We start from the raw sequence: 13,164 nt of genomic DNA on the forward strand, positions 1-13,164 counted from the left end.
CAGCCAGCCAGCTAGTTTAAATAATGTTAGCTATGCTAATGAACGAATGACACCTGTTAAACTCACCTCAACATGACTTTTACAGTCTTAACCCACCATGGGCAATAGAAAAGTCACTGTTGCAAACAGTGCAGCGAGCAACACTGTCATTATTTTGACCCCTATTAGGCAGGGGTACACTTTAGTGTAGTCTGGGGTGACATACGTTTCATATTTTCTTTTCTGGAACACTTTCGCTCTTGCTCTCTCTCTCTCTCTCTCTCTCGCACACGCGCTCTGTCGCTCGTGGTTGCTCTCTGCCGCGCTTGCTTTCTCTTGCTCTCTCTCGCGCTCTCTCATTTGCGCTCACTGTCTCGCGCTTGCTTTCTTGCTCTTGCGCTCGCTCTCAAAAAAATCAATTTCCAGGACATTGTATATACTTTGCGGTCATCAGGGAGCCACCATTAATATGCGGGAGACTCCCGGAACTTCTGGGAGAGGTGGGATGTCTGCCATCACTTTTGAACAGGTCAGAAGGGATCCCAGTGATCCAAGAACTTGAAGCCCTGCCCCCTGCACCAATTTGTCAGCCACGCATTAATTTGCCAGATTATCCTGTTTCTACCCTCACTGGTGTGTGGCACAGGCAGCGATCCAGAAAATAACTACCTGGGTGGTCCTGCTTCTCAGCTTTCTACCTTGCTCTCTAAATTCTCTTTTCAGGACCTCTTTACTTTTCCTTCCTATTACATTGGTACCAATATGTACCAAGATATCTGGCTGTTCTCCTTCCCTCTCACTATCCAAAATGTTGTGGACGCGATCCAAGACGTCCCAGACCCTGGCGCCTGGGAGGCAGCATCCCATCCGGGTGTCCTGTTCACGTCCACAGAACCTCCTGTCTGTCCCCTCACCACCACTCCCCTCTTCTCCCTCTTTCCCTTCTGCACCACGGACCCATGCTCAGTGCCTGTAACCCGGTCGCCGTGGCATTCTCCTGGGAGCTCATCCCCCACAACAGTATCCAAAACGCTGTACTTATTATCGAGGGGAAAGGCCACAGGGGTGGTCTGCGCTAACCTCCTATTCACATTTCCATTTCACCTGACAGTCACCCAGCTACTCATCTCCTGCAACTTCAGAGTGACTACTTCCCTGTAACTCTGATCGATGATCTCCTCACTCTCCCGTACAAGCCAAAGATCATCCAGCTGCTGCTCCAGATCCCTGACCAGGTCTTCAAGGAGCTGCAGCCGGATGCACTTCATGTAGATGTAGTTCCCAGGGAGACTCTGGGTCTCCCAAGACTCCAGCATCCGGCATGAAGAACACATAACAGCCATTTACTACACGAGGTGTGGTAAGATAAAATAAAAAGGGAACCTGAACAGAAGCTCACCCAGAGCCGACGGCTGTTTCGAGCTGAAGCCTCCTTTGAGCCAAAGCCTGACACGCCTACTCTCACCACTGTCCTACTCCCAACAATGGCTGCCCCGCTTGTCCCTTCTGTACTTTTAAATATGCATCACCGACCTGTGAGAAATCTCATTGCTGTGGCCTGCTCCTGCCACTAGAATGAGCCTCAACATCTGCAAAGCTCCTTTCAAACAAACGTCACTGACCTGTGAGAAGCCTGGTCGCTGTGCCCTGCTCCTGCCACTGGTTGGGCCGTCGGAACTTTAGAGTGACTAATGAATTGCAGTTAATCTTAACAAATAAGCCGCAATCAAATGGTGGAGCAGCCTTAATGGACTGAATGGTCAGGAGCAATTAATTTGACCGAAGAGCCCAGATCTGTTCTGTGTTGTTCTTTGACTCTGAACGCACTCAGAGTGCGAACTACCCAATCGTCCTGGTGGGCTCTCGTGGCCCCTCCAAGTGGTTAACAGTTGTATACAGAGAACACAGAACACGGACCAGAACAGCACAGGAACAATCCCCTCTGCCCACTGTGTTGTGCTAAACCAATTAATTTAGTAATCAAATTGCCAACTAAACTAATCTCTTCTACTACACCACGTCCATATCCTAACATTTCCTCTCATCCATGTGCCTGCCTAAACGTCTCTTAAAAGTCTCGAATGTATCTGCCTCTTCCACCACCCCAGGCACCCACCACTGTCTATGTAAAAATAAGTAAATAAGTCGCCCCCAGTCACCTTAAATGCATGCCCTCTGGTGTTAGACACTTGAAACATGGGAAAAGTATATTGTATGTCTACTTGTACCTCTCATAATGTTGTAAACCTCTATCAGATGTCCCTTCAGCCTGCGCTGCCCCAGAGAAAACCACCCAAGTCCGTGCAGCCTCCTGTGATAGTGCGTGCCCTTTAATCCAGACAGAATACAGCCCTCTCCACAGCCTCAGCATCCTTCCTGTAATGGGACGACCAGAACTGTACCCAATACTCCAGTTGCGGCTGAACTAGAGTTTAATAAACTTCCTGACTTTTGATCTCGGTGCCTCGACTATTAAGGACAAGCCCGTCATAAACCTTCTTAATCACCCTGTCTACCAGCGTGGCCACTCTCCAGGAGCGATGAGCTTGACTCCGAGATGCCTCTGCTCATCGATACCGAAGGCTCTTGCCCTTAACAGTGCACTGTCCTGTAACTATTTGTGTGGTGTGCTGTGCTGTGCTGATCGTTGGACTGATTGCGTCCTGTGCTGCCTCCTCTCCACAGGTGCTGCTATAGGACCCTTGTTAGCTGGTCTCATCTCTCCTACGGGTTGGAACAATGTCTTCTACATGTTGATGGTGGCAGACGCATTTGCATTACTGGTGAGCATCTGAGATCATTCTTCAATTGTCACAGCCCATGCTTTGCCATGAATCTGCCGCCAACAAAACACGGTGGCGCGGCATTTGGTGCGATGGGGCGTCAGAGTTCAGAGTTCCATAACATCACTCTCTAAATGAAAGTTTGTATGTCCTTTCCGTGTGCGCGTGGGTTTCCTCCGGGTGCTCTGGTTTCCTCCCACAGTGCAAGGAGGTACTGGTTCGTAGATTCATTGCACATTGTCAATTGTCCTGTGACTTGGCTGGAGTTAAAAAGGTGGGTTGCTGGGCAGCACGGCTCCTAGCGCCAGAAGGGCCTGTTTCACGCTGTACCTCGAAATAAATAGTGTTCCCATGACTCAGTAGCCCTAACAGCACATCTCAGGGCAATGGGAGCAGCACAGAGCACCCAGAGGAGATTAACACAGGCACCAAGAGAACGTACACACTCCTTACAGACAGTTACAGAATTAACACAGGCACAAAGAGATTGTACACTCTCCTTACAGTGACAGAATTAACACAGGCACCAAGAGAACGTACACACTCCTTACTGACAGTGACATAATTAACACAGGCACCAAGAGATCGTACACACTCCTTACAGTGACAGAATTAACACAGGCACCAAGAGATCGTACACACTCCTTACAGTGACAGAATTAACACAGGCACCAGGAGAACGTACACACTCCTTACAGACAGTGACAGATTTAACACAGGTACCAAGAGAACATACACACTCCTTACAGACAGTGACAGAACTAACACAGGCACCAAGAGATCGTACACACTCCTTATCGACAGTGACAGAATTAACACGGGCACCAAGAGAACGTACACACTCCTTACAGACAGTGACAGAATTAACACAGGCACCAAGAGAACGTACACACTCCTTACAGTGACAGAATTAACACAGGCACCAAGAGATCGTACACACTCCTTACCGACAGTGACAGAACTAACACATGCACCAAGAGAACGTACACACTCCTTACCGACAGTTACAGAATTAACACAGGCACCAAGAGAATGTACACACTCCTTACAGACAGTGACAGAATTAACACAGGCACCAAGAGGACGTACACACTTCTTACCGACAGTGACAGAGTTAACACAGGCACCAAGAGAACGTACACACTCCTTACAGTGATAGAATTAACACAGGCACCAAGAGATCGTACACACTCCTTACAGATAGTGACAGAATTAACACAGGCACCAAGAGAACGTACACACTCCTTACCGACAGTGACAGAATTAACACAGGCACCAAGAGAACGTACACTCTCCTTACAGTGACAGAATTAACACAGGCAACAAGAGATCGTACACTCTCCTTACCGACAGTGACAGAATTAACACAGGCACCAAGAGAACGTACACACTCCTTACAGACAGTGACAGATTTAACACAGGCACCAAGAGAACGTACACACTCCTTACCGACAGTGACAGAATTAACACAGGCACCAAGAGAACGTACACACTCCTTACAGTGACAGAATTAACACAGGCACCAAGAGAACGTACACACTCCTTACAGTGACAGAATTAACACAGGCACCAGCACAACGTACACACTCCTTACAGACAGTGACAGAATTAACACAGGCACCACGAGATCGTACACACTCCTGACAGACAGTGACAGAATTAACACAGGCACCAAGAGATTGTACACACTCCTTACCGACAGTGACAGAATTAACACAGGCACCAGGAGAACGTACACACTCCTTACAGACAGTGACAGAATTAACACAGGCACCAAGAGAACGTACACACTCCTTACAGTGACAGAATTAAAACAGGCACTAAGAGAACGTACACACTCCTTACAGACAGTGACAGAATTAACACAGGCACCAAGAGATCGTACACACTCCTTACAGACAGTGTCAGAATTAACACAGGCACCAAGAGATCGTACACACTATTTACAGACAGTGACAGAATTAACACAGGCACCAAGAGATCGTACACACTCCTTAAAGACAGTGACAGAATTAACACAGTCAGCAAGAGATCGTACACACTCCTTACAGACAGGGACAGAATTAACACAGGCACCAAGAGATCGTACACACTCCTTGCAGACAGTGACTGAATTAACACAGGCAGCAAGAGAACGTACACTCTCCTTACCGGCAGTGACAGAATTAACACAGGCACCAAGAGAACGTACACACTCCTTACAGACAGTGACAGAATTAACACAGGCACCAAGAGATCGTACACACTCCTTGCAGACAGTGACTGAATTAACACAGGCAGCAAGAGAACGTACACTCTCCTTACCGGCAGTGACAGAATTAACACAGGCACCAAGAGAACGTACACACTCCTTACAGACAGTGACAGAATTAACACAGGCACCAAGAGAACGTACACAGTCCTTGAGAGTGACAGAATAAACACAGGCACCAAGAGAACGTATTCACTCCTTACAGACAGTGACAGAATTAACACAGGCACCAGCAGATCGTACACACTCCTTACAGACAGTGACAGAATAAACACAAGCACCAAGAGAACGTACACACTCTTTACAGAGAGTGACAGAATCAACACAGGCACCAAGAGAATGTACAAACTCCTTACAGACAGTGACAGAATTAACACAGGCACCAAGAGAACGTACACACTCCTTACAGTGACAGAATTAACACAGGCACGAACAGAACGTACACACTCCTTACCGACAGTGACAGAATTAACACAGGCACCAAGAGAACGTACACACTCCTTACAGACAGTGACAGAATTAATACAGGCAGCAAGAGATCGTACATATTCCTTACAGACAGGGACAGAATTAAAACAGGCACCAAGAGATCGCACACACTACTGACAGACAGTGACTGAATTAACACAGGCAGCAAGAGAACATACACACTCTTTACCGGCAGTGACAGAATTAACACAGGCACCAAGAGAACGTACACACTCCTTACAGACAGTAACAGAATTAACACAGGCACCAAGAGAACGTACACAGTCCTTCAGATGACAGAATAAACACAGGCACCAGGAGAACGTACACACTCCTTACCCACAGTGACAGAATTAACACAGGCACCAAGAGATCGTACACACTCCTTACAGACAGCGACAGAATTAATACAGGCACCAAGAGATCGTACACACTCCTTACAGACAGTGACAGAATTAACACAGGCACCAAGAGAACGTACAAACTCCTTACAGACAGTGACAGAATTAACACAGGCAGCAAGATAACGTACACAGTCCTTACCGACAGTGACAGAATTAACACAGGCACCAAGAGAACGTACAAACTCCTTACAGTGAGAGAATTGACACAGGCATCAAGAGAACGTACACACTCCTTACCATCAGTGACAGAATTAACACAGGCACCAAGAGATCGTACGCACTCCTTACCGACAGTGACAGAATTAACACAGGCAGCAAGATAACGTACACAGTCCTTACAGTGACAGAATTAACACAGGCACCAAGAGATCGTACACACTCCTTACAGTGACAGAGTTAACACAGGCACCAACACAACGTACACACTCCTTACAGACAGTGACAGAATTAATACAGGCACCAAGAAATCGTACACACTCCTGACAGACAGGGACAGAATTAACACAGGCACCAGGAGAACGTACACACTCCTTACAGACAGTGACAGAATTAACACAGGCACCAAGAGAATGTACACACTCCTTACAGTGACAGAATTAACACAGGCACTAAGAATACGTACACACTCCTTACAGACAGTGACAGAATTAACACAGGCACCAAGAGATCATACACACTCCTTACAGACAGTGTCAGAATTAACACAGGCACCAAGAGATCGTACACACTATTTACAGACAGTGACAGAATTAACACAGGCACCAAGAGATCGTACACACTCCTTAAAGACAGTGACAGAATTAACACAGTCAGCAAGAGATCGTACACACTCCTTACAGACAGGGACAGAATTAACACAGGCACCAAGAGATCGTACACACTCCTTGCAGACAGTGACTGAATTAACACAGGCAGCAAGAGAACGTACACTCTCCTTACCGGCAGTGACAGAATTAACGCAGGCACCAAGAGAACATACACACTCCTTACAGACAGTGACAGAATTAACACAGGCACCAAGAGAACGTACACAGTCCTTGAGAGTGACAGAATAAACATAGGCACCAAGAGAACGTATTCACTCCTTACAGACAGTGACAGAATTAACACAGGCACCAGCAGATCGTACACACTCCTTACAGACACTGACAGAATGAACACAGACACCAAGAGAACGTACACACTCCTTACGGACAGGGACAGAATTAACACAGGCACCAAGAGATCGTACACACTCCTTACCGACAGTGACAGAATTAACACAGGCACCAAGAGAACGTACAAACTCCTTACAGACAGTGACAGAATTAACACAGGCAGGAAGATAACGTACACACTCCTTACCGACAGTGACAGAATTAACACAGGCACCAAGAGAACATACACACTCATTACGGACAGTGACAGATTTAACACAGGTGCCAAAAGAATGTACACACTCCTTACAGACAGTGACAGAATTAACACAGTCACCAAGAGAACGTACACACTCCTTACAGTGACAGAATTAACACAGGCACCAAGAGAACTTACACACTCCTTACAGACAGGGACAGAATTAACACAGGCACCAAGAGATCGTACACACTCCTTACAGACAGGGACAGAATTAACACAGGCACCAAGAGATCGTACACACTCCTTACCGGCAGTGACAGAATTAACACAGGCACCAAGAGAACGTACACACTCCTTACAGTGACAGAATTAACACAGGCACCAAGAGAACGTACACACTCCTTACCGACAGTGACAGAATTAACACAGGCACCAAGAGAACGTACACACTTCTTACCGACAGTGACAGAATTAACACAGGCACCAAGAGAACGTACACACTGCTTACAGTGACAGAATTGACACGGGCACCAAGAGAACGTACAAACTCCTTACAGTGAGAGAATTGACACAGGCATCAAGAGAACGTACACACTCCTTACCGTCAGTGACAGAATTAACACAGGCACCAAGAGATCGTACGCACTCCTTAACGACAGTGACAGAATTAACACAGGCACCAAGAGAACGTACACACTCCTTACCGACAGTGACAGATTTATCACACGTACCAAGAGAACGTACACACTCCTTACAGACAGTGACAGAATTAACACAGGCACCAAGAGAACGTACACACTCCTTACAGTGACAGAATTAACACAGGCAACAAGAGATCGTACACTCTCCTTACAGACAGTGACAGAATTAACACAGGCACCAGGAGAACGTACACACTCCTTACAGACAGTGACAGATTTAACACAGGCACCAAGAGAACGTACACACTCCTTACCGACAGTGACAGAATTAACACAGGCACCAAGAGAACGTACACACTCCTTACAGTGACAGAATTAACACAGGCACCAAGAGAACGTACACACTCCTTACAGTGACAGAATTAACACAGGCACCACGAGAACGTACACACTCCTGACAGACAGTGACAGAATTAACACAGGCACCAAGAGATCGTACACACTCCTTACCGACAGTGACAGAATTAACACAGGCACCAGGAGAACGTACACACTCCTTAGAGACAGTGACAGAATTAACACAGGCACCAAGAGAACGTACACACTCCTTACAGTGACAGAATTAACACAGGCACGAAGAGAACGTACACACTCCTTACAGACAGTGACAGAATTAACACAGGCACCAAGAGATCGTACACACTACTTACAGACAGTGACTGAATTAACACAGGCAGCAAGAGATCGTACACACTCCTTACAGACAGGGACAGAATTAACACAGGCACCAAGAGATCGTACACACTCCTTGCAGACAGTGACTGAATTAACACAGGCAGCAAGAGAACGTACACTCTCCTTACCGGCAGTGACAGAATTAACACAGGCACCAAGAGAACGTACACACTCCTTACAGACAGTGACAGAATTAACACAGGCACCAAGAGAACGTACACAGTCCTTGAGAGTGACAGAATAAACACAGGCACCAAGAGAACGTATTCACTCCTTACAGACAGTGACAGAATTAACACAGGCACCAGCAGATCGTACACACTCCTTACAGACACTGACAGAATGAACACAGACACCAAGAGAACGTACACACTCCTTACGGACAGGGACAGAATTAACACAGGCACCAAGAGATCGTACACACTCCTTACCGACAGTGACAGAATAAACACAAGCACCAAGAGAACGTACACACTCCTTACGGACAGTGACAGAATTAACACAGGCACCAAGAGAACGTACACACTTCTTACAGAGAGTGACAGAATCAACACAGGCACCAAGAGAATGTACAAACTCCTTACAGACAGTGACGGAATTAATAGAGGCAGCAAGAGATCGTACATATTCCTTACAGACAGGGACAGAATTAACACAGGCACCAAGAGATCGCACACACTACTTACAGACAGTGACTGAATTAACACAGGCAGCAAGAGAACATACACACTCTTTACCGGCAGTGACAGAATTAACACAGGCACCAAGAGAACGTACACACTCCTTACAGACAGTAACAGAATTAACACAGGCACCAAGAGAACGTACACAGTCCTTGAGATGACTGAATAAACATAGGCACCAGGAGAACGTACACACTCCTTACAGACAGTGACAGAATTAATACAGGCAGCAAGAGAACGTACAGACTCCTGACAGTGACAGAATTAACACAGGCACCAAGAGAACGTACACACTCCTTACAGACAGTGACAGAATTAACACAGGCACCAAGAGAACGTACACACTCCTTACAGACAGTGACAGAATTAACACAGGCACCAAGAGAACGTACACACTTCTTACCGACAGTGACAGAATTAACACAGGCACCAAGAGAACGTACACACTGCTTACAGTGACAGAATTAACACGGGCACCAAGAGAACGTACAAACTCCTTACAGTGAGAGAATTGACACAGGCATCAAGAGAACGTACACACTCCTTACCGTCAGTGACAGAATTAACACAGGCACCAAGAGATCGTACGCACTCCTTAACGACAGTGACAGAATTAACACAGGCACCAAGAGAACGTACACACTCCTTACCCACAGTGACAGAATTAACACAGGCAGCAAGAGATCGTACACACTCCTTACAGACAGCGACAGAATTAATACAGGCACCAAGAGATCGTACACACTCCTTACAGACAGTGACAGAATTAACACAGGCACCAAGAGAACGTACAAACTCCTTACAGACAGTGACAGAATTAACACAGGCAGGAAGATAACGTACACACTCCTTACCGACAGTGACAGAATTAACACAGGCACCAAGAGAACATACACACTCATTACGGACAGTGACAGATTTAACACAGGTGCCAAAAGAATGTACACACTCCTTACAGACAGTGACAGAATTAACACAGGCACCAAGAGAACGTACACACTCCTTACAGTGACAGAATTAACACAGGCACCAAGAGAACTTACACACTCCTTACAGACAGGGACAGAATTAACACAGGCACCAAGAGATCGTACACACTCCTTACAGACAGGGACAGAATTAACACAGGCACCAAGAGATCGTACACACTCCTTACCGGCAGTGACATAATTAACACAGGCACCAAGAGAACGTACACACTCCTTACAGTGACAGAATTAACACAGGCACCAAGAGAACGTACACACTCCTTACCGACAGTGACAGAATTAACACAGGCACCAAGAGAACGTACACACTTCTTACCGACAGTGACAGAATTAACACATGCACCAAGAGAACGTACACACTGCTTACAGTGACAGAATTAACACGGGCACCAAGAGAACGTACAAACTCCTTACAGTGAGAGAATTGACACAGGCATCAAGAGAACGTACACACTCCTTACCGTCAGTGACAGAATTAACACAGGCACCAAGAGATCGTACGCACTCCTTAACGACAGTGACAGAATTAACACAGGCACCAAGAGAACGTACACACTCCTTACAGACAGTGACAGAATTAACACAGGCACCAAGAGAACGTACACACTCCTTACAGTGACAGAATTAACACAGGCAACAAGAGATCGTACACTCTCCTTACAGACAGTGACAGAATTAACACAGGCACCAAGAGAACGTACACACTCCTTACAGACAGTGACAGATTTAACACAGGGAGCAAGAGAACGTACACACTCCTTACCGACAGTGACAGAATTAACACAGGCACCAAGAGAACGTACACACTCCTTACAGTGACAGAATTAACACAGGCACCAAGAGAACGTACACACTCCTTACTGTGACAGAATTAACACAGGCACCACGAGAACGTACACACTCCTGACAGACAGTGACAGAATTAACACAGGCACCAAGAGATCGTACACACTCCTTACCGACAGTGACAGAATTAACACAGGCACCAGGAGAACGTACACACTCCTTACAGACAGTGACAGAATTAACACAGGCACCAAGAGAACGTACACACTCCTTACAGTGACAGAATTAACACAGGCACTAAGAGAATGTACACACTCCTTACAGACAGTGACAGAATTAACACAGGCACCAAGAGATCGTACACACTCCTTAAAGACAGTGACAGAATTAACACAGTCAGCAAGAGATCGTACACACTCCTTACAGACAGGGACAGAATTAACACAGGCACCAAGAGATCGTACACACTCCTTGCAGACAGTGACTGAATTAACACAGGCAGCAAGAGAACGTACTCTCTCCTTACCGGCAGTGACAGAATTAACACAGGCACCAAGAGAACGTACACACTCCTTACAGACAGTGACAGAATTAACACAGGCACCAAGAGATCGTACACACTGCTTGCAGACAGTGACTGAATTAACACAGGCACCAAGAGAACGTACACTCTCCTTACCGGCAGTGACAGAATTAACACAGGCACCAAGAGAACGTACACACTCCTTACAGACAGTGACAGAATTAACACAGGCACCAAGAGAACGTACACAGTCCTTGAGAGTGACAGAATAAACACAGGCGCCAAGAGAACGTATTCACTCCTTACAGACAGTGACAGAATTAACACAGGCACCAGCAGATCGTACACACTCCTTACAGACACTGACAGAATGAACACAGACACCAAGAGAACGTACACACTCCTTACGGACAGGGACAGAATTAACACAGGCACCAAGAGATCGTACACACTCCTTACCGACAGTGACAGAATAAACACAAGCACCAAGAGAACGTACACACTCCTTACGGACAGTGACAGAATTAACACAGGCACCAAGAGAACGTACACACTTCTTACAGAGAGTGACAGAATCAACACAGGCACCAAGAGAATGTACAAACTCCTTACAGACAGTGACAGAATTAACACAGGCACCAAGAGAACGTACACACTCCTTACCGACAGTGACAGAATTAATAGAGGCAGCAACAGATCGTACATATTCCTTACAGACAGGGACAGAATTAACACAGGCACCAAGAGATCGCACACACTACTTACAGACAGTGACTGAATTAACACAGGCAGCAAGAGAACATACACACTCTTTACCGGCAGTGACAGAATTAACACTGGCACCAAGAGAACGTACACACTCCTTACAGACAGTAACAGAATTAACACAGGCACCAGGAGAACGTACACACTCCTTACAGACAGTGACAGAGTTAACACAGGCACCAAGAGATCGTACACACTCCTTAAAGACAGTGACAGAATTAACACAGTCAGCAAGAGATCGTACACACTCCTTACAGACAGGGACAGAATTAACACAGGCACCAAGAGATCGCACACACTCCTTGCAGACAGTGACAGAATTAACACAGGCAGCAAGAGAACGTACACTCTCCTTACCGGCAGTGACAGAATTAACACAGGCACCAAGAGAACGTACACACTCCTTACAGACAGTGACAGAATTAACACAGGCACCAAGAGAACGTACACAGTCCTTGAGAGTGACAGAATAAACACAGGCACCAGGAGAACGTACACACCCCTTACAGACAGTGACAGAATTAACACAGGCACCAAGAGAACGTACACAGTCCTTGAGAGTGACAGAATAAACACAGGCACCAAGAGAACGTATTCACTCCTTACAGACAGTGACAGAATTAACACAGGCACCAGCAGATCGTACACACTCCTTACAGACACTGACAGAATGAACACAGACACCAAGAGAACGTACACACTCCTTACGGACAGGGACAGAATTAACACAGGCACCAAGAGATCGTACACACTCCTTACCGACAGTGACAGAATAAACACAAGCACCAAGAGAACGTCCACACTCCTTACGGACAGTGA

At 46.4% G+C, this 13,164-nt stretch overlaps 1 protein-coding gene across 1 annotated transcript in view; it reads left to right on the forward strand.

Annotated features, from left to right (window-relative positions):
- The window catches only part of LOC140198796 (glucose-6-phosphate exchanger SLC37A1-like), a 148,950-nt gene that overhangs the window by 99,080 nt on the left and 36,706 nt on the right, over window positions 1-13,164 (forward strand). Inside the window, exon 18 of the mRNA XM_072259832.1 lies at window positions 2,665-2,762. Coding sequence (XP_072115933.1) covers window positions 2,665-2,762 — 98 coding nt within the window. The remainder of the gene's footprint in view (window positions 1-2,664; window positions 2,763-13,164) is intronic.

This window comes from Mobula birostris, chromosome 6 (assembly GCF_030028105.1).
Source record: "Mobula birostris isolate sMobBir1 chromosome 6, sMobBir1.hap1, whole genome shotgun sequence".
In the NCBI taxonomy this organism is placed as follows: domain Eukaryota; kingdom Metazoa; phylum Chordata; class Chondrichthyes; order Myliobatiformes; family Myliobatidae; genus Mobula; species Mobula birostris.